Here is a 24,455-nt window from a genome sequence, read left to right on the forward strand (position 1 = left end):
CGGTGGTCACATGATCATATACCCTGCCTTGCCTTCTGGTATCTGAAAACTCTTAAAGGGCCAGAAGGTGCTGGTGCAAAGGGGTTAATTACTTTTCACTGTTCAAAAAAGAGCATTTTATTAAAGAGTAACTCCATTTTGCTGGGAAAAAAAGAACATTCCCATCTGGGTGATCTATTTACCTTGCAGGGTTTTTATTAAAAAAATTTGCAGGTTCCTACTGTTTGATATGCTGACAAAATAGCTGTTTGTCTCTGCCCATGTGCAAAGTGAATGTGAATGGGAGTGGCTTTATAATCATCACTTAGCTGCTACACTTGCAGGGTTCTAATAAGGGAAAATGGCAGTCTGCTGTAGATGTGATTTCCCTTTGGTAATATCTCAACCAGAATGGGATTTTTGTTGCAGGAAATACACAAAATCTGACTTGTTTCTTAGTGCATATTTTTGGGAAAATCAGTGAGTCAATCACACAAAGCAGGAAAGTACATATCTGGTAGAAATTCTTTACACCAACTGTGTACAGAACACCTCCAGGTTGCTATATTGCATTGCGTTTTTCAAGGAAAAGGAAAGGTAGTTTTTAATAACATTCAATTACGATATGGCTTGCGTGGCAATTGTATATGCTATATTAATTTTTTATTTGCTCTTTTTTCCCACAAATATGGAGTTACTCTTTCAGATAAAAAATATAAAAGGAAAACCTGGTTGTCTTGTTCCATACAATGATCTTGGCTTAAAACAGTGCTGCTGCAATTGGAGGAGTCATTTTCTTTTTCATCTTTACCTGCTTAAAAAAAATTTCTAGTAATATTTATGAACTCGCAATGCAAATGGGTACCGTTAAGAAAAAATTGCACTGTCAAGGACACGTATAGAATAATAAAATATACCTTGTTCATTTGGCTGTGATGCTAATTTGAAATCTCTTTGAGGTCGAGCAGGTTTTTGAGGGAAATTTGGAAGATGCAGTGTGTATGAACGCTTTTCTTTAGACTGGGTTAGGCCTGTTTTTCCTTCAGTGAGAATTCTTTTAGGAAATAAGAGTAAAGATTATTGGAAAAATCGTAAAAACTTTAAGCACATTTACAGTTAAACCTGTAATCATAAACTGTAAAGCAAAGCTTGTTTCATGTGTTAGGGGGAGCTGCAATAAGGCTACACATTCATCTTGAATGTGTCATCTTGGGGTAGCTATACACCTTAACACACACAAAAAACAACTTGCAGCATTTTCAATAAGACAGCACACCAAAACACATGCAAAAATCAGTTAAAAATCACAAAGATACGGTGCATTAAAAGATACAAAAGGTGTGGGAATTGGTGCTGAGCACTGAAGTACAATAAAGGGGAAATACATAGGTTGTATCACCTTCAGCTTTTTTTTTTTTACTTTATATGATTTAACATAAAAAAGGTGTAACAAAAAGACAAATACAATTTGTACAATTCTTCCTGACTTTTAAGGTACTAGGCTTTCTTTCAAACTCAATAAACTGTTAACATTAAGCGGAGTTCCACCCAAAAGTGGAATTTACGCTCATCTGCTTCCTCCCCCCTCCGGTGCCATATTTGGCACCTTTCATGGGGGGAGGGGGGGAACGGGTACCTGTTTTTGACAGGTATCCTTCCCCACTTCCAGGCGACAGCGCCGCAGTCCCTCCTCCTTCCTCCGCCGCTGGGACAATTAGAAAGCGCAGCACGCTTCACGCATGCGCAGTAGGGAACCAGCTGTGAAGCTGAAAGACTTCACTGCTGGGTTCCCTTAACCCGAATGCCAGTGGCAGCACCTGAGAGCCGATACGAAAACCAGGTTTGAGTGCCAACATCGTGGGAACCCTAAACAGGTAAGTTATAATATTTAAAAGTCAGCAGCTACAGTATTAGTAGCTGCTGACTATTATTTTTTTTCCGGGGTGGGCGGAACTCCTCTTTATTTTGTCTTTTTTGTGTCTTTCCTTTTTTCTATTCTATTACATATGCTTACATAGTCCAGACAACAAGGTGAGTGGGTTACTAAGGGGGTCCATTGCTGAGCAGTTATCTGAGTGGTTTTTGGAGTGCAAGCACACAGCACACAAGAGGGACAGATCTGATATACAATAGAAAGTTTTTCACAGAGAGATTGCAGTGTGGATTTTTATTACATGAAGTGGACTTATATATACACTATACAGTAATACCTTGGATTGCGAGCTAAATTAGTTCCGGAAACATGCTTGCAACCCAAAGCACTCTTATATCAAAGCGAATTTCCCCATAAGAAATAATGGAAACTCAGATGATTTGTTCCACAATCATTTATTCATAAGTCCTTCAGTTTATAGTTTATATAAAAAGATTATAGCAATGTGATAGGTTGTGTAACCATAAAATGTCCATCCACAAATGGCAGCCTCCACAAGGGGATTAATAGCCGGCATTCACCCGGATTACTACATACTTAGATGTGCCTGTTTTAACCACTTCCCGTCCACACTATAGCTGAAAGACGGCTACATCGCGGACCTTAATTGCCGGGAGGGCATCCATGTATGTCCCCCCATGCATGAGCTGCCTGCACGCTCCCTGCGGAGCGTGCGTGGTTCGCTCTGTGATCAGCGAGTCCATGAGACTCGGCAGATCACAGATCGTAATAAGGGGCAGATCCCAGGCCCTTACCTAGTGATCAGCTGTTAGCCAATGACAGCTGATCACGTGATGTAATCAGCAGCCGGAGATCAGCTTTTTTTTTTCTCCTCACGCTGACAGCGTGAGGAGAAAAAAAGCAGATCGCTGGCTGCTGTCAGAGGGACATCAGTCCTGAAGAGGAGAGGATCATTTGTGCCCTAGTGTCACCTACCAGTGCAGGTCAATGCCACCTGCCAGTGCCCACCAGTGCCACCTATCAGTGCCCACCAGTGCCACCTATCAATGTCCACCAGTGCCCCATCATCAGTGCTGCCTATCAGTGTCTCCTACCAGTGCCTATCATTGCCCATCAGTGCCACCTATCAGTGCCATCAAAAACAAAATGGAATGGGAGTAACCATTCACAAGATAAGGCGATACCCACGCGGTGTGAAGGGTAAAAAGAAATACTTTATTCAAAAATTGAAAATTAATAACATATTGTCACACATATCTGCAAACACAAATCACAAGACATGACATTAACATGATTAAAAGAACATCCCAATGACAGTGCAGGTGAATGAATACAGGGGATATGTCACTCACAGCTGTAGAATAAGCAAATATCAAAACTCCCGCTAAGCTGTGAAACACAATAGCAATGTGATAGTTAGCATTAATTGCATGACTTGGAATCAATCTGAAAACCACAGTAAATGTATCACATTTCAAAAAAACAGATTCAGTATTGCAGGTGTGGATCGCTCTTCAGGTGTGGATCGCTCTTCACAGTGCTGTATTTCAGATAAAGCAACATGAGCTGATCCAATTAATCAGCATAGTAAGAGGACACACCTAATGAAACATTTGCTGGTGTAAATACACATTCCAACCAAAAAGAGATTCTGAGACTGATTATGGGTGAATGGAAAAACAGTATATTCCACTGATGTCAGGTATTCCAATCAAGGAGTATAATGAATGGAAGTTCAAACACACATCCACATCTGATAGACAGTCCAGTGCAGATATCAGAACTCCCAATATGTAGTGAAGCACAATAGCAATGTGATGGTTGGCATAAATTAAATAACTTGAAGTCAACTTGAAACGTGAGTTAAGAACCACAGTGATAATTGTAAGACATTTCAAAAACTCAAATTCAGTGTTGGAGGTGTGGGTCGCTCTTCAGAGTGCTATATATCTGATAAGGCAGCATGAGCTGATCCAATTAATCAGCATTGTAGAGGAACACACCTGATGAAACATTTGCTGGTGTAAATACAAAGTTCTTCCAAACGGAGATTCTGAGACTAATGTCAGGTATTCCAATCGAAGAGTATAATAGATAAAAGTTCAAGCACACATCCACCTTGGATGGATGGTTCAATGCAGATAGAGGGGAGCCTAAGCAGGATAATATTATATCACCCAAACATGGGGAGTGTGATACTCACTGCTTCTTGTCACTTGTGCCCCCAATATGAAGTTCCAAAGTTGACCGTGACCAGGCTGGAGATAAGAACTTAGGAGCCAGTTTCAGAGTGTCCAAATTAAGTATATATGTTAGCAAGGGGAGACGAGGCTGAAGAGGGTGATCCCATGAGCTGGCTTCTCCTTTTTCTAATATAAAGTGCGGTGAGTATGGCAGCTATCACCCATCAGTGTCTCTCCACTTTTTTTTTATTACGGACACGGATGACACTTGTGTCATCCGGTCTGTATGTCCGTTTATCATCCCATCTGTTTGCGGATGATAAACGGAGATAATGCATGTCAATGGGATCGCGGATGACACCGCTGACATCCGTTTTTGCGTCCGTTGCGAAAAATAGGGTTCTCTTCCGTTCCAAAAAACGGAACTGATCAGAAAGGACGCAAATCGGATGTCAGCGGATGACCATCCGCAATCCCATTGACATGCATTATGTCCGTTTTTCATCCGCAAAAAAACGGGATGAAAAACGGACATACGGACCGCCCGTGTGAAAGGACCCTAAAGGCCCGTACACACGATAAGAAAATCTGAAGGGAAATTTAGTCCCTGACGACCGATCTGCCGATTTTCAGATTGTTAGTATGGTGCTTTCGACAGCCGACTCCGACTTTTCGGCTGAAAAAATCCTGATGTGTAGGCTAAATAATTTTTGTCGTCCGTCAACACAACGTCCGATTTTCTTGCAGTCTGTACAAAAATCTAAAATCTGAACACGCATGATCGTAAGCAAATAACGACCCGGAAGAATTTGTGTCCGAAAAATAGCCATTGTATCAAGAAGGAACTTTCGTCTCGCGGCAGGCAAATTAATGTTTTAAATGCAGTGCACATGCTCATCTTGGTTAATGTGAGAAGAAGGAAGCTGCTGCTCATAATTGTATTATTTTTAATTAAAGAGGCATGTGTTCTGTTATGATGATAATGATTTGGCTATTATGCATGTTGCTTATTTATCAAGTTAACTCCACACCATTATCAATTGATTATTAATTGAAAATATCTAACTATTTATGTGCCCCTTTATTAATTTTTTCATAAACGTATGATACATATATTGCTGCCTACTCCCTAGATGCTCGATTTATTAAAAAAAAAAAGATAGGCAAGTATTTTAGTAAACATTTTATTTACTTGTAAAATAAATGTATACAAATACATAGAGATCTTCTCATTTAAAAATATATAACTGTAACCAAAAGTGCATTCTGTGCTCAAATAAATTAAATAAAATAATAATCTGGAACATAAAAAACACATTATAAATGTAATTCATTTATAAATGTGAATATGAATAATCTTGTGACCATGGTGGTAGGTGGGGTTCGGGTGCATATTGCCACTGACTGCCATGTGGCTGTGGTTGAGGTGGAGGGGGTGGCTGGTAGTCGGACAGGTGTGTGGGTCCGTGGATTTCGCCTCGGACACCTTTATGCAGCACCTGCAGTAGGAGGACCTCGGACATTTGGCGTTGATCCTCTGTCATCAGGCGTAATTTGTTGGTTGTTAGAAAGCCAAACGAATCAGCCTCATCTGGCTTTCTTTGTAGGGCCATAGAGGCCTTGCTTAAGAAGGAAGCAGTGGCCTCCTCCAAGTTCTTGGTTTCTTCCTTCTTTTTTCAGGAGGTTGGGTGGGTATTGCCTGCTCTGACACCTGGCTTCCACTCGGCTCCTCCACATTGACACTTTCCTGTGTAGGAAATTTGTACATTATTATAATGTTATAGTGTAACTTTCACGTTTGTTTGATTAGTTTCACAAAATAACAGACTTTACATTAAGGATACATTTTTGCCTTGATAATATTTGTTTTGCATCATTATATTTATTGCAGACAATATATTCTTAATTGCTATACCTGTGTCAAGGTTGGCTCCTCTACATCCTTCTCCTGAGTTTCAGCACATGGGCCCTCTGCCGAAGTGAAAGGCAGAGTAGAGAGCGATAGCCTGGGTTCAGACTGTTCAGTCAAAAAGCGCAGGCTCTCAAAGTATCAAAGCCTTGGTACATAAATATCATCTGCAGCTGCTCCTGACCTTTCGGAATCTCTGATTTTATTGAGCTCCCTTTTAAAGGTGCTGCGCAGATTCGATATTTTATTGCAGACATAATTAATGTCAGCATTGGGGCAGAATGTTTTGCACAAATATGCCAATTGTTTCAGAGCAGCATTTCTTTTTTGTTTATTTGAGTAGTCCTTACTCTTCACTCTCCACAAACACGGCATCTGCCTGTATTCATCAATAAACTGGGGTAAAAAATCTGGTGATGTGAATTTGTCAACCATGATGCCTGCAAGACACAACACAACACAACACAAAACATAGTGAAAGTTCAAGTTGTTTTCCCATAAGCTGGGCCCAATATAAGCTGTATAGGCCACAAAACACCCATGCTCTAATCTAAAGTTGTACCTTTGTTTGCTGAGATGATTTGTGGTTTGCCAATCGTTCGTTCTCCTGTCACAGATCTGTCCGATGGCGAATCGTCGAACGATCTTGCGGCCTTTAAATACTGTGCATGTGTCAACTCCGCCTCCAGTGGCGCGCTGACGCAGGGGCGTGGACGTGCCGAATATTAAGCTGCATGCACCACACAGACACGTGAGTCGGCGGAAGATTCGTGGAGGAGATGGCAGATTCGGGGAGTTGCAGTCCTGGCTGCAGTGGTTGGGCTCAGAAAAAACCCAAAGCCACACCTATGATCAAGGGTGAGATGGTGGCCATACTTGAGAAAAAAAGATTATGATGGCAAGCTGGAGAATTATGAAAGGCCCAACTCCAGAGAAGACAGAATTCTCCAGAAGGTCATTTCCTCTATAAAGAATCTTTATGGTGTGGATCGATCCAAGGACCAAATCAGAAAAAGATGGTCAGATCTCAAACATCGGAAACAAGAGCAGCTAGGTCACATCCATCATATCCTGAAAGCAAGTAAGCAATAGTTGTATCTAAACAATATGTATTGTGTATATTTGGTGTATGTTATTTTGAAATGTATATACTGTATACTAATTTCTATGAAAACGTTTGTTAATTTTTAAATTTGTCATGTATGTATTTTATTTATATATTTATTAGGTATTTGTATATTAAATTAAAAAAACAGGAATCCAAATATAAACTATATATGCATATTATTGTTTTTAATTTTTAATAATAACTCATATTTGTTCCATATTGTATTTTTCACCTTAAAATAGAAAAAAAAAAAGAATAATGAAAATCAAACAAAGACAACAGATGAGGAGAAGGGAATCTACCATGCCTGCTCCATCCACATTGTAGGAAAATAATGAAGATATGGTTCCTGATGACATGACACATTCCAAAAAAAAAAGGTAATTCGTTCCTTTGCTCACTAAATTATTAATGCCCCAACTTTTTAGGAGGTAACCATGTGCATTTCAGAATAATTTATGTGAAAACAGCTGTCAAGCAGCGCACCATGTCATTGCTAACTTGCCCCCTGTCAATTTTCTGACATGCCATATTTTTATGATGTTTATGTAGAAAATGATCAACCAAAAGCCAGTGGGAACACTATGGAGGAAAGCAATTTGCCATGAAGTCCGGAGTGCAGCATGGTGGAGTCAAGTGTTGACCAAATCAGCTTACCACTAGGGATGATCGAACGGTTCGGGTCGAATTTACAACTTTTTGCCCAAAAAGTTCGGAATTCGGCAACCAGAACCAACCAAAATGCAATGGTTCAGGAAATGGGCTTTAAAAGCCCGTGATTGGACCAGAACCATTAGCAAAAGCCAATTGAGGGGGCAGGAGAATGCTAGGAATGTGATTGGAGTGACTAGGGGGTCCATAGTCCAATCATTAGTGAATACGCCCCCCAGTATATAAGATAGCCCCCGCCAAATTCCTAGCATTGTTATACAGGGACATGGAAGAGAGTGGAAGCAGTTCTGTTAATTTTACTTCAAAAGTGTCATTTAGCATTTATTAGTGTGAGGAAAGGGATATCTAGTGTAGTTAGGGTGCTCTTTTACACTTTGGTTAGCTTCAAAAATTTAGTTTCTGTAGGGAAAGTGTGACGTGTCAGGGTGACCGTAATGTAGTGTAGGGTTAACTGACTGCTATGGCAGGGTGACCAAACCCTTCCATATCAGGGTGACTGTAATGTAGTGTAGGGTGAACTGACAGTGACTGCTATGGCAGGGTGACCAAACCCTTCCATATCAGGGTGACCGCTATAGAGAAAAACTAGTTTCTCTCAAGTCACTTTCGCTGCAGTAATATGGCTTCGCCCCTGTCAGCTTGCTTTTTGGCTGCAGGCGTCTATAGGGATTTTTTGAGCACGTTTGGAGTCAGGCATGACATCTGAACATGTGTATAGGGGGTATATATATACACACCCATGTATGTATATATACACCTGCACATATATAGGTGTGAAAGGAGCAGAAAAAACTACTTGCGCTAATGAAATAATTAACACCAATATAGTTACGCTCCTATCACACCTATATATGTCTAAGTGTATATATACATATAAGTATGTGTGTATATATACCACTATACACAAGTTCAGATGTTTTGCCTGCTTCCAAAGAACCCAAAAAAATGCCCAAAAAAACCCTAGCGTCAAAAAAAAAAAAAAAAAAAAAGGCCAGGTGTGTTGCTGCAGGCATTTTTTGGGGGTTTTTGGAGGCAGGCAACCTCTGAACTTGTGTATAGTGGTATATACACACACATACTTATATGTATTTTACACTTAGACATATATAGGTGTTATAGGAGCGTAACCATATTAGTGTAAATGATTTCATTAGCGCAAGCATATATTTCTGCTACTATCACACCTATACATGTCTAGGTGTGCATATACATATAAGTATGTGTGTATATATACCCGTATACACAAGTTCAGATGTTTTACCTGCCTCCAAAGAACCCAAAAAAATGCCAAAAAAAACGCTAGCGCCAAAAAAAAAAAAAACGCCCAGGTGTGTTGTTGCAGGCATTTTTTTGGGGGTTTTTGGAGGCAGGCAAAACATCTGAACTTGTGTATACGGGTATATATACACACATACTTATATGTATATGCACACCTAGACATATATAGGTGTGATAGTAGCAGAAATATATGCTTGCGCTAATGAAATCATTTACACTAATATGGTTACGCTCCTATAACACCTATATATGTCTAAGTGTAAAATACATATAAGTATGTGTGTGTATATACCACTATACACAAGTTCAGATGTTTTTCCTGCCTCCAAAGAACCCAAAAAATGCCCAAAAAAACGCTTGCTACTAAACCGGCAAGGTGTGAAAAGCGAGAAGCCACTAACCTGTTCTATAAGTGACCTAATACAAACAATCTTTTTTTTATGGTTCTGGACATGCTACAGAGCTGAAACTTCACAGGTACACTTTTTAGACCCCCCAGATACTAAATCCAAATATATTTTTTTTTTTTTTAAATTTTTTCAATAATTGGCTCTCTATCAAAAAAATGACAATTTTTAAGAACTTTCTTTTGTGTGATTTTGTGTCTGGGGGGTCTAAAAGGTGTACCTGTGAAGTTTTAGCTCTGTAGCATGTCCAGAACCATAAAAAAAAGATCATTTGTATTAGGTCACTTATAGAACAGGTTAGTGGCTTCTCACTTTTCACACCTTGCCGGTTTAGTAGCAGGCTTTTGTTGGGCATTTTTTTGGGTTCTTTGGAGGCAGGCAAAACATCTGAACTTGTGTATAGTGGTATATATACCACTATACACAAGTTCAGATGTTTTTCCTGCCTCCAAAGAACCCAAAAAAACGCTTGCTACTAAACCGGCAAGGTGTGAAAAGCGAGAAGCCACTAACCTGTTCTATAAGTGACAAAATACAATCTTTTTTTTATGGTTCTGGACATGCTACAGAGCTGAAACTTCACAGGTACACCTTTTAGACCCCCCAGATACTAAATCCAAAGAATTTTTTTTTTTTTAATTTTTTCAATAATTGGCTCTCAATCAAAAATGACAACTTTTAAGAACTTTTTTTTGTGTGATTAATAGTCCCTGGGTATGACCCAGAACCCTAGGCACTTTTTATGGGCATTTATTGGGTTTTAGGGCTTCAAAATTGTGTTTTTTGATTACCGAAGTTCGGGTCCCATTGATTTCAATGGGGTTCTGAAATCCGGGCCGAACTTTCGGGAAGTTCGGATGTTCTGGCCCAACCGAACTTTTGAAAAGTTCGATCATCCCTACTTACCACCACAGCAACATCAAGGTTGGTAGCCAAATAATGTAAAGAAATGGGAGCCACAAACAGCTGTGAGTTTTGGATGAATCTTTAACCTTCTATTGTTGTATTTCAGACAAAATGGACATTCCAAATGTCCCCGAAGTTCCCTCATTTGAGCCATGGGATCTGTCACCTACACCTGCCTCAGATCTTGAATTATTTTCTCCAAGATCCCCTGCCATGACTCAGAGTGAGTGTCAAAAAAATACACAAGCAGAACCAAGTGTTGGGGAGCTTGTTTTGTGCACAAGTAAGTATTATTCTAATGTTGGTTATTGTGCATTTCCATTTTTGTGTTTTTGATTTAATGCTTAAAAGGAACTAACTGTTTGCTACATTAGCAAGGTGTGAAACCATACAGTGCTAATGTACATAGTATAAAGTGCATTACCATGGGGGAGGAAGAGGTGTAAGGAGCTGTTTGTGTCAACAGGTCGAATTGTTTATGAGCCACAGACACCAGTGCAAAGAGAACATAATGTTTGCACTGTGTACTTTCATAGTAGTATAGGTGTCATAAGGGCAAGCAGGTTACACACAACAATGCACAGGGTAGGTAGAAAATATTAATTAGTTTATGATGAACTTGACCCCAAATTATTATAAATTATGACCTCAGCTACTTGCTTGTCATTGCCTTACTTTTTTTGTTGTTCTATTAATAGGTCATGTTATTCACAGTTGTACAATTGCCAGGATGACTGTTGATGTGTTGCAGTGTTGCTCTGAACTAGAAAAAATAAAGGAGGCTGCTACAGCTTTACAGTGCAAAATGTGAGACTTTGTTGACCTGCTGGCTAAATTTTAAGGTTACTTGGATTTAATGTTTTATTTTTGTATTTGGGAATAATTTTTTCCCCCAATTTTAGATTAAAATTGTATTGCCTATTTTTTCGCCACTAAATGTTGAGGTGCAAGAGGTGTCCACATGTTATTAAAATTTTTCTACAGGGCTCCTCTGCATATAACTATTTTTGTTTTGTCAAAAATAATAAGAGTTGAAGAACTGTTTTGCTTAAAATTTTGTTACATGACTACTGAACAAAGTTACCACAAATTATAAGGAAGCTAGATGTTCTTACCCAAGAGAGTCTCGTGTTTAAGCACTTTACAACACCCTAACACTTACCCTAACCCTTACCCTGTGAACGTGTTTTAATAAAAAAAAATTTCATTCAACAATGTGTGTTCTAATATTTCTTTGCCTAATATGTGTCATCTTCAAAAGTTGCCTAATTTAAGTTGTCAAAATTGCTCTTTGTACATGTTGTGCACTCGTTGTGCAAATTGTAGCTTGCCCAGTGGCATCAGGAAGGGGGGGGGGGTAGAGGATATGGATTGGGGGGTGCTTGGGGAGGAGATAGGACTTTTGCTAGTCTGGGGAAGAGAATAATCAGCTCTCCCAAAGCACACCCCAATACATATCCTCTTCACACCAGAAAACACACCCCCTTTAACTGCACTGGCCAAGGGTGTACACATGCCTCAGCAGGAATTATTCACCCTGTCACACTTAACAGGTGTAGCATCTCCTAAGTGTGCCCAATTAAAGCGAAGTGCAGGAGCTCTTCAACCTTGTGCAGTACAGCAACCAAGGGGGTAAAGGAGGTGGTGAGGAGGCGTTTATCAGCTCATCACTACCTGCTTTAACCTCTTGGACCCCACATGAGCAAGCATTGCACACAGTTGCAGGGGGCTTGAAGACTGGCCCCATTCACTTGAATAGGTCTCACTTGCCAGGCGGTACCACCTGGGTGACAGTGTGGATAATTCCTGCAGTGCAGCTGAAACATGTGTACACTCCTGGCCAACGCAGTTAAAGAGGGTGCGGGAGGGTGAAAGAGATGGGGGGATAGTGAGCAAATATGGCGTTTAAAATCCACACATAGTGCAAATTTGGTATACACCTCTGGCCAGTGGCCATATTTGGGGGAATGGTAGTGGTTAGGCTCGTGGGGGGGGGGGGGGGGGGGGCAGGTCTAAAGCTGTGTAAGGTGCCTCTAAATTTATGATGGCTGTCCTTTTCACATAGTTTTAGGTAATTAAAGCAGTTTAGTTTGTGTGTATAATTACCAGCCTGGCAGAATGAGTGTTCCTTCTTGCCCAGTGCCCATCTAACAAGTGATATTCACTAGTACACTGAGTGCACAATGATATCTGTAGACTAAGTGGCACTCAGTCTACACATATCAAAGTTATATTTAAGGACTAGCACTCATAGGATTCGATATGTCAGTGTTATAGGTACTAGCAATCAGTGTACTGAGATCAGTGTAATTGTCAGGATTTGAACCCGTGACCAGCCACATCCCAGGCGGTAGCCCTGCTTACTAGGCTACCGTCCTCTCTGGACATTCTTCCCTGAAGCCTGTTATTTCAACCTTAGTCTTGCCAAGCCTTGCTCATCACCCTTGATTCCCCACACCTGGTACTTCCCTATACAAGTCCAGCCCCTTGCACTCAAGCTTGCTGATTATTGAGCTCCTGAGCCTTGATCAAGCTTCTCCTCATCTGCTGCTCTTATCTACTACCACAAATCCACTGCTGACCAGGAATTGACTACCGACTACTCTTCTGCTCTGTCCCTACCTACTGAACTGCTACCTCCGTTGCCGATCCAGATTGTCTGACCACGCTTACTGCTGCCCGCCCCGACCTTTGGCTCGTCTGACTTCTCTCTGGTTGTCCCTTGTCTGCTTCTCCACTTCCGGACCGAACCTGCACTCTGCCTGGCTGGGTGATCCTGGGGACCGTGACCTGGTGTTAGCTTGCAGCGCAGTCTATCCCCACCATCAGGGGCTCTAGTGAAAACCAGCTAGCACTTAGTTTCCACACCTCAGGTGAACCTGTGTCCTCATCAGAGTACTACCTGGTGTCCATCCGGTATCCAGCACTGCTACCACCATAGCCAACCCGGATTGTCTGACCACGCCTCTGCCAGACTTCCTGCACCTACTACCGGCCTGCGGTCCTTGCCACTGGGCTCCACTCCTACCTCCGGCCAGCAGTCCTCTGACTCAGGTGAGCCTGTAGGATTGTTACAGTAATATATAGTGACTCGCAGCTTTGTTTGTTCATTTCCCTTTACATTACCTATATATAACACTTGTATCTCTACACTGAGCGATTTTCACATAAGACTGACATCTCCTTACATCGGTGGTCAGTGAGAAGGATGTCATAAATTAACACAACATAACAGGTGTAGCTAAGTTGGTATTACACTAATGGTTTAATCAAAAATCGCCAACAATGTATGGGGGACTTCTGCCCAATGACCACCAATGTAAGGAGACTTGGGTGGACCTTGGGCGGGACCTACTTTACAATGTGAGAGGGGTTATCTAATGTACCTGGGGGGCTGAAGCCCCTGGTCTTTTGGCCACCTAGCAATGCCCCTGAGCTTGGCAATTTCATATTTTGCATATTAAATTGTCTGCTCAAAATATGAATCAAGATACTTGACATATGTACCCAAATGCACACGTATTTTCGACAATTTAGATTAGCTTTACTGAAACATGTGGTGGTTAAAAATAAATAAGATATAGTGACCTCGTGGATCAATTAAGGTCTAATTTCACTATTGGAGCAAGTGGTAAACCAAACAAACATGTAAAAAATATATAATTTTAACAGCAGGGGAGAGACAACGGTAGATTAACACACTGATCAATGTATTAACCCTCAAAAAAGTAACACATATAACACATGTTGAACAAAAAACATGTTGATTTTGGGATGTACCAAAAAAATAAAAAAACACACTCATGAATAAATGCAAACTTTCACAACTAAGAACAAACATAGCCAAATTATACTGCATCGGGCAGGAATTGCTGCCAAGAAACAGCCCCTCTACCAACAAAATAGTCAACATATTTTTGCCGCATATCCCGGGCACTTCTGGAGGCAATTTCCATGAGCGTCATTGGATCTACAGCCCCACGTCCTTCAGCCTCTACACTAGGCCCTGGCATGGCAGGGTCACTCTCAATTGACAGAGAGGTGACATATCTCTCTGCATGCCTGCGCAAAAAGTTATGTAGGATGCAGCAGCAGAGGACAACATTATTTATCTTATACAATGTCAGATTGATCGAGGTGAGAAAAAGTCTAAACCTATTGGACATAATACCAAAGGCATTCTCCACCACCCTTCTAGCACGGGATAGCCGATAATTGAAAATCCTTTGCTCGGGGGTTAGGTTTTGCAGAGGGAATGGCTTCAGAAGATGTTCCCCAAGAGCAAATGCGTCATCTGCAACAAAGACAAACTGTAGACCCTCAATTGTTTGGTCAATGGAAGGCAAGTTGAGAATGCCATTTTGTAGACGCCGAGCAAACTCAGTTTGGTCGATGACTCCGCCATCAGAGTTACGGCCATTCTTCCCAATGTCCAAAAAAATAAACTCATAATTAGCATTTACAATGACAAGCGTTACAATGCTAAAAAAACCCTTGTAGTTAAAATAATATGAGCCAGAGTTAGGTGGTGGAACGATGCGGACATGCTTGCCATCTATAGCACCCCCACAATTTGGAAAATCCCACTGCTCCTGGAATTGGCCAGCAACTTCCTGCCACTGCTCTGGGTTGGTCGGAAACTGTAGGAAAAAATGAATATAAAAATTAGTGCTTGTGCACATCACATTATTAGACACACATTTGGCACACAAATGCGTATGCAACTTTAAGATAAGAACAAAATGAAGGGAATCTTTAGAATTTTTGGGTATAATATCTACATACATTTAATACTCGCCTCCTAATGTCATAATATTGTAATTCACCAGCTACAGTATTTGTATATGCTGACTTTAACATTTAGCATGGGTGGGTGGGTAGAACTATGCTTTTAAACATTATTAAGGCCTTGTGCACACTGGACGTTTTTACAGCAGAAAATAAACATACACAATAAAAAGGGAGAATGGATTCTGGGAACGTCAGAAAATGACACAGATAAAATATACTGTTAACAGGCTATGTGTTGATGGACGCATAGGAGAGGATGCTGGGGTGGTTACTGGCTAAATGTAAAAATGCTTAAAACAAAAAAAGAGCATTACAACAATGTGCATGAGGCCAGAGGGCAGTTACAAAATAATGAAATACAGGCATACCCCGCGTTTAAGTACACAATGGGACCAGAGCATGTATGTAAAACAAAAATGTACTTAAAGTGAAGCAATACCTTTTTTCATTTCCTAGGCAAGCTGGCTGGCCACAAATAGAATATGTTGTAGTCCTGGGTCCCCTCACATTGCGCCCTAAGTTTGGTATCCCTGTCACTTATGGTTTGGGAGTAGTGCCATGTCAAGCTGACCAAGATTTCCCATAGACGCCAATGTTAAAAACTGGGAGTAATGCCATGCCAAGCTGACCAGGCTGTGTCCGTACTCGCGAGTGTATGTAAAGTGAGTGTACTTAAAACGGGGTATGCCTGTATGTATTTTGATGTACATACAAAATAAACTAAATTATATTAATGGGGGAATGAGGGGAGGAAAGTCATGGGGGGGGAGGGGAGGGAAAGAAGGGGGGGGGGAATAGGGAAAATGGGAGGAAAAAGGAAAACGTTAAAAGGGGTGGGTGGGACTTTAGATGAGACTCCTGCCTAGAGTCTCCATCCCTGTGTATACATAAGCATATAGAGCACATAGTGCTCAAAAATAGTTTGGGACTTTGTATGAGATGTGGCCAATGGGCACATGATGTTGTTATATGATATTCAATATACCTAGGCTGGTAAGCACAAAACAAGTATAGAATCAATTAACATCATGTGTTTTAATATAATATAAATGGCAGTAGACAATATGTTAGATACAATACAATGGGGATAAAAAGGGTTTTTATATAAAAGTTGGTACAAAGCTGTAACACCGTAAATAAGCTTTGAAGAAATTATTACAAAACATTCGGGTATATCTGGTAAAGCTTGTAGATGAATTGTTTGCCTCTTAAGCTCGACGCGTTTCGTGAAATATTATTCACTTCCTCAGGAGCAGGCAAGGTCATAGCATCTAAAAAATATATATATATATATACACATACATATGTGATATGATATCAAAAATGAAAGAATGTTTTGTATTATTAGCGTAAGGAAATAAAACTTACACATAAATATCGAATCTCAGTCAGGTAATGGGATCGCCCGGAATTAAGTCCCAAATGGGAACTGAGAGAGCAGTCTCCACAAACACAGTCAGAGCGCAAGATCCATAGTATGGTGAGGAAATCAAGAAGAGGTATTGAAGGGCTCGATTTTGTATTGTCATGACACTGTACGGAAGATATATATGCATATATGTATAAATCAAACCATTGATCCACATATAAGGTTAGTAAGCATAGGATAGTAAAGAAAAAGGGAGCCCAAACCATATGGAAAAAGTGAAGCCGAGTCAAAGTGCCAAAGAGTGAGGTGAAAATATATAGCTATAAAATAGCCATAACAAATAGAAAGAAAGTGAAACATGCGTGGAAAGTGTTAAAATAAACCAATAAAAGACACCCCTGGAACACCAAAGAAAAGGATCCTCAAAGCGTGAAAAATAAAGTAGCTGACACCAATATTAGAAAACAGGAATCCCACGAGTGAAAAAACCAAGGTTGTGAAAATAACAATAATAGGAAAGTTTCAAAAGCAGGTGAATGAAATGGGTGAAGGCACCTACGCTGAGACTGGGCGGGAGACGGCCCTCAGCGTTACAATGCTGTTCAACACAGAGGGAGTCCATCAGGCAAACAAGTGTTGCCCGGAGCGGTCTCCCTCAAATGAATGCTGATGGAGTCACGTGCGGGGACGTCAACAGCGTGTGACGTAGTGTAATGTTCCGGTACCTCTGGTACCCTGGTCTCCATATTTCTCCTCTCCTAATTGCGTTCCATCTTGTGTAACAAGGGACGCATATACCTTTAAGACCGGATGACATCATTGCCGAGCGCCGCTATGAGCGGCTATTTCAATCGCCGGTTTGCTCTCACTCCTCGCTCGTTCAAACCCACATGTTCATCGCACCTACGCCTGAGAAGTCGGAGCTGCTGACATACCTCCCTTGCTGAACTGAAGCCGGAAACCTCGCTGGTGATCCGTATCTCGCTACGGGATCACCCCTCTCCATTGGACACTGTTATTCCTAAACCTATCTAAGTGATAAGTACCCCGCAGGGGATTCTTGCTAACCAATCTCCTACTGTCATCTACTGCAATTACCAAAGACTATCTGTATCTATCTATTCACTATCATCTGCATAGACTGTTAGTTCTTGGGACTACCTTCAACTATCCTTGCACTAGGTTACTCTGTCTAAGTATACTCCATCTGTGTCCTCTTATCATCTGCACTATACTTGACATCAGAACCTATCTGCTTTACCATCACCTGCAACTCTCCTAATACCACTTCTAGTGCTCACCATACAATAGCCTGTCTCTCATCTATATATCCTCATATACTCTGTCCCTCCATTAAACATCTATTAATATATATATAGTATATAACAGGCTGTACACGGTGATGAAGTCCTGAGAGTTGGATATGTTGTTCAACAGATTCTCTACAAGGCTACTGAGTGTAATAATTCTGCAGCTGTAAATCCATCCACTAACAAAAATGCATGAACGTTACACGTAGGCCCCGCACGGATGGATGTGACGCCGATGCGTCACGGCCGCGACCGAAGATCTCGCCCCCACCTCGGCTGGTAGCCGGAGGGGAGAGAGAGAAGGACAGACGCGGGCGGGGCGCATCGCAGTTCCCAATTGTAGACCACACGGGAGACATACACAGCCCAATGACATGGGTGAAATGATGGAACAATAAAAGACAATATGAAAATGGCATGAACAATACATATACAAAACCCAGAGCATTTATGTATCCTGTAAATTATGGTGCCAATAAACATAGTAACATGTTTGAATATCAATAGTAAAACCATTGGTGTCACATCTCCATCCCTTGATCAATATATTAATGGGGGAATATATATACAAACCCTTTTTATCCCCATTGTATTGTATCTAACATATTGTCTACTGACATTTATATTATATTAAAACACATGATGTTAATTGATTCTATACTTGTTTTGTGCTTACCAGCCTAGGTATATTGAATATCATATAACAACATCATGTGCCCATTGGCCACATCTCATACAAAGTCCCAAACTATTTTTGAGCACTATGTGCTCTATATGCTTATGTATACACAGGGATGGAGACTCTAGGCAGGAGTCTCATCTAAAGTCCCACCCACCCCTTTAACGTTTTCCTTTTTCCTCCCATTTTCCCTATTCCCTCCCCCCCCCCCTTCTTTCCCTTCCCTCCCCTCCCCCCCATGACTTTCCTCCCCTCATTCCCCCATTAATATATTGATCAAGGGATGGAGATGTGACACCAATGGTTTTACTATTGATATTCAAACATGTTACTATGTTTATTGGCACCATAATTTACAGGATACATAAATGCTCTGGGTTTTGTATATGTATTGTTCATGCCATTTTCATATTGTCTTTTATTGTTCCATCATTTCACCCATGTCATTGGGCTGTGTATGTCTCCCGTGTGGTCTACAATTGGGAACTGCGATGCGCCCCGCCCGCGTCTGTCTTTCTCTCTCTCCCCTCCGGTTACCAGCCGAGGTGGGGGCGGGATCTTCGGTCGCGGCCGTGACGCATCGGCGTCACATCCATCCGTGCGGGGCCTACGTCACACGCTGTTGACGTCCCCGCACGTGACTCCATCAGCGTTCATTTGAGGGAGACCGCTCCGGGCAACACTTGTTTGCCTGATGGACTCCCTCTGTGTTGAACAGCATTGTGACGCTGAGGGCCGTCTCCCGCCCAGTCTCAGCGTAGGTGCCTTCACCCATTTCATTCACCTGCTTTTGAAACTTTCCTATTATTGTTATTTTCACAACCTTGGTTTTTTCACTCGTGGGATTCCTGTTTTCTAATATTGGTGTCAGCTACTTTATTTTTCACGCTTTGAGGATCCTTTTCTTTGGTGTTCCAGGGGTGTCTTTTATTGGTTTATTTTAACACTTTCCACGCATGTTTCACTTTCTTTCTATTTGTTATGGCTATTTTATAGCTATATATTTTCACCTCACTCTTTGGCACTTTGACTCGGCTTCACTTTTTCCATATGGTTTGGGCTCCCTTTTTCTTTACTATCCTATGCTTACTAACCTTATATGTGGATCAATGGTTTGATTTATACATATATGCATATATATCTTCCGTACAGTGTCATGACAATACAAAATCGAGCCCTTCAATACCTCTTCTTGATTTCCTCACCATACTATGGATCTTGCGCTCTGACTGTGTTTGTGGAGACTGCTCTCTCAGTTCCCATTTGGGACTTAATTCCGGGCGATCCCATTACCTGACTGAGATTCGATATTTATGTGTAAGTTTTATTTCCTTACGCTAATAATACAAAACATTCTTTCATTTTTGATATCATATCACATATGTATGTGTATATATATATATTTTTTAGATGCTATGACCTTGCCTGCTCCTGAGGAAGTGAATAATATTTCACGAAACGCGTCGAGCTTAAGAGGCAAACAATTCATCTACAAGCTTTACGAGATATACCCGAATGTTTTGTAATAATTTCTTCAACGCTTATTTACGGTGTTACAGCTTTGTACCAACTTTTATATACAAACCCTTTTTATCCCCATTGTATTGTATCTAACATATTGTCTACTGCCATTTATATTATATTAAAACACATGATGTTAATTGATTCTATACTTGTTTTGTGCTTACCAGCCTAGGTATATTGAATATCATATAACAACATCATGTGCCCATTGGCCACATCTCATACAAAGTCCCAAACTATTTTTGATAAACTAAATTATGTTGACATGACAAACACATAGAATGTAATTGAAAAACAAGAAACATACCTTGATATAGTCCTTCTGCAAGACTTTAATGATAGCAGAGCAGGTCTCAGGGATGATGACTCCAAGAGCTTGGGGGGAGATACCTGTGGTAAACTGGAGATCCTGCAGGCTTCTCCCTTTTGCAAGATATCTCAATGTTGCAATTAGCCTTTGCTCAGGAGTAATTGCAACCCGCATACATGTATCCTGCTTCTTAATATAGGGGGACACCAAGGCAAGAAGACGGTTAAAACAGGGATCCGTCATCCTCAAATAATTCAAGAAATCATCAGGATTATTTTCCTGTAGCTCCCGCAGCAAGGACATGTGTGAAAATTGCTCACGGTTGAGCAACCAATTTTTGGACCAGGAGGTCCTCTTTTTCTTGCCAAGAACTCGGCTTAGAGCAATTACTCCCAGCCCAACAACAGCAAGAGTAGCATCCTCAGTCATCATAATTGGTCCTTGAACGATGTCTCGGAATGAACTAGTGGATAAACACTCGCGCCAAAGAATTGTATATAAAACAATTAAAATATATGACAGAAAGGATTGCTGCTGCGATCAACCCACAGGGGTGTGCAATGGAATTAAGTGTAATACTGGTATTACCCACAGCGCATATCCTGAAATTAAATCTATGTAATTACTGTGATGGGTAGTGTGTTATATCAGAATTTTGATGCTTTAAAAAATATGTTTTACACGAGAAACAATTGTTCTTAAGGTCGTGATAGATAGCCTCTCAGCTACCTAACCCTATAAAGTATATTGCATCTACCCTTTCAGCACATATCCTTAAAAAGTGCTTTAAACAGTGCTTATAGTGACCGTGCAAATAATAGCAGTAGGATAAACAATATCCTAAATATGTAAAAATAAATCGGTATCCTTGAAAAGTACTTTAAACAGTGCTTATAGTGACTGTGCAATTGGTAACAGCAAGATGAATAATATCTTATATTAGCATCAATGATAAATATAAAAAATATAGTGAACAAACTAAATAAAGAGAACTTCGATATTTTGTTAAAGTTCATAAAGTAAAGCGATGGAAAAATTGGTGAGACAAAGTGATAAGTGTCCAAACAGTCCAAAGCCTATAGTTGCAGTGATGGTTTCCAAAAAAATGGTCAGTGCAGTGGTGGTGTCACCCTCCGTGCTGCTGCCATATAGTGTAGATAGATCAAACTCACCAGAAGGTGTTGACCCCCAATGCCTTACGACAAGTGGGTCAGTAGAGCTTTATATGTTGGATGTCCAGCGGGGTCCCAGCCGTTCGCGTCCAGGTGGTCCTGGTTGCTCCTATCAATGGGTGTAGTTGGGCAGAAAAATTGCACTCCTCATGGTGTAGTATGAATAAAATCCATATTTATAAAAAAACACATAAATGCGACAAATAATATAAAAATTGGACAAAAATGTTGGTGGTACAGCTGTGTAAGTTAATAGGTTGGAATCGCTCATGTAGCACTACCGGGGAAGCCGGCTGTGGACGCCAATGTTAATCCACCCGCCTGTATCGCGGAGCTTCCGGGCAAAGTGCGGTATGCGTTCCAGGTACCACTAGAATGAGGCTACGTGCGTCTCAGCTTGACGCGTTTCATCATCAATGTGTGACGTCTTCGGAAGCTTTTACATATTTAAGATGTCTCAGAATATAGCGAAATGTTGTTTACCAAACAAATGCTACTGAAATCAGCGTGAGATGCCCAGAAGGGTCATGGCCACAAACTCACTTCCTCTTTTGTAGCGTAGGACGTAGCTACATCATCTTTTGTCAGACGAAAAAATTCTGGCAGTCTAGAACACATTCCAACATCACGGACACGCACTCTCGACAAAAGACAGCGTGTGTACGGGGCTTAAGGCTTCACAAGCAGCTCAGAGCACACCTGCCTGTCATCTCATGAAACCAATGTGTGTGGAGAGACACTGGTGGGCGGTAGCTGCCATACTCACCGCACTTTATATTGGAAAAAGGAGAAGCCAGCTCATGGGATCACCCTCTTCAGCCTCGTCTCCCCTTGCTAACATAGATACTTAATTTGGACACTCTGAAACTGGCTCCTAAATTCTTATCACCAGCCTAGTCACGGTCAACTTTGGAACTTCATATTGGGGGCACAAGTGACAAGAAGCAGTGAATATCACACTCCCCATGTTTGGGTGATATACAAACCCGATTCCAAAAAAGTTGGGACACTGTACAAATTGTGAATAAAAACAGAATGTAATGGTGTGGAAGTTTTAAATTTCAATATTTTATTTAGAATACAACATAGATGACATATAAAATGTTTAAACTGAGAAAATGTATAATTTTAAGGGAAAAATAAGTTGATTTTAAATTTCATGGCATCAACACATCTCAAAAAAGTTGGGACAAGGCAATGTTTACCACTGTGTGGCATCCCCTCTTCTTTTTATAACAGTCTACAAACATCTGGGGACTGAGGAGACAAGTTGCTGAAGTTTAGGAATAGGAATGTTGTCCCATTCTTGTCTAATACAGGTTTTTAGTTTCTCAACTGTTTTGGTCTTCTTTGTTGCATCTTCCTCTTTATGATGTGCCAAATGTTTTCTATGGGTGAAAGATCTTGACTGCAGGCTGGCCATTTCAGTACCCGGATCCTTCTTCTACGCAGCCATGATGTTGTAATTGATGCAGTATGTGGTCTGGCATTGTCATGTTGGAAAATGCAAGGTCTTTCCTGAAAGAGACGACGTCTGGATGGGAGCATATGTTGTTCTAGAACTTGGATATACCTTTCAGCATTGATGGTGCCTTTCCAGATGTGTAAGCTGCCCATTCCACACGCACTCATGCAACCCCATACCATCAGAGATGAAGGCTTCTGAACTGAGCGCTGATAGCAACTTGGGTTGTCCTTGTCCTCTTTAGTCCGGATGACACGGCGTCCCATTTTTCCAAAAAGAACTTCAAATTTTGATTCGTCTGACCACAGAACAGTTTTGCACTTTGCCACAGTCCATTTTAAATGAGCCTTGGCCCAGAGAAAAGGCCTGCGCTTCTGGATCATGTTTAGATATGGCTTCTTTTTTGGCCTATAGAGTTTTAGTCGGTAACAGGGAATGGCACGGTGGATTGTGCTCACTGACAATGTTTTCTGGAAGTATTCCTGAGCCCATGTTGTGATTTCCATTACAGTAGCATTCCTGTATGTGATGCAGTGCCCTCTAAGGGCCCGAAGATCATAGCATCCAGTATGGTTTTCCAACCTTGACCCTTATGCACAGAGATTGTTCCAGATTCTCTGAATCTTTGGATGATATTATGCACTGTAGATGATGATAACTTCAAACTCTTTGCAATTTTTCTCTGAGAAACTCCTTTCTGATATTGCTCCACTATTTTTCGCCATAGCATTGGGGAATTGGTGATCCTCTGCCCATCTTGACTTCTGAGAGACACTGCCACTCTGAGAGGCTCTTTTTATACCCAATCATGTTGCCAATCGACCTAATAAGTTGCAAATTGGTCCTCCAGCTGTTCCTTATATGTACATTTAACTTTTCTGGCCTCTTATTGCTACCCGTCCCAACTTTTTTGAGAAGTGTAGCTCTCATGAAATCCAAAATGTGGCAATATTTGGCATGGCATTTCAAAATGTCTCGCTTTCAACATTTGATATGTCATCTATATTATGTTGTGAATAAAATATAAGTTTATGAGATTTGTAAATTAGTCCATTCCTTTTTTACTCATAATTGTGAGTGTCCCAACTTTTTTGGAATTGGGTTTGTATTATTATCCTGCTTAGGCTCCCCTCTATCTGCATCGAACTGTCCATCCAAGGTGGATGTGTGCTTGAAATTTCAGCTATTATACTCTTCGATTGAAATACCTGACATTAGTGGAAAATACTGTTTTTCCATTCACCTAGAGTCAGTCTCAGAAATCTCCCTTTGGATGGACTTTGTATTTAAACCAGCAAATGTTTCATCAGGTGTGTTCCTCTACAATGCTGATTAATTGGATCAGCTCATGCTGCCTTATCAGATATATAGCACTCTGAAGAGCGACCCACACCTCCAACATTGAATTTGAGTTTTTGAAATGTCATACACTTATCACTGTGGTTCTTAACTCACGTTTCAAGTTGACTTCAAGTCATGTAATTTATGCCAACCATCAC

The 24,455-nt window shown here is 40.8% G+C and overlaps 1 protein-coding gene across 1 annotated transcript in view; it reads right to left on the bottom strand.

Annotated features, from left to right (window-relative positions):
- LOC309569214 (uncharacterized protein) overlaps nt 1–24,455 on the bottom strand; it is a gene marked incomplete at both ends in the record, with an annotated part of 183,076 nt that overhangs the window by 114,758 nt on the left and 43,863 nt on the right. The window contains 2 exons of the mRNA XM_082274970.1: nt 708–793; nt 897–1,033. Of these exons, the coding sequence (XP_082131096.1) occupies nt 708–793; nt 897–1,033 (223 nt within the window). The remainder of the gene's footprint in view (nt 1–707; nt 794–896; nt 1,034–24,455) is intronic.

Source organism: Pelophylax lessonae, assembly GCF_965119305.1.
Source record: "Pelophylax lessonae genome assembly, chromosome: 13".
Lineage (NCBI taxonomy): Eukaryota > Metazoa > Chordata > Amphibia > Anura > Ranidae > Pelophylax > Pelophylax lessonae.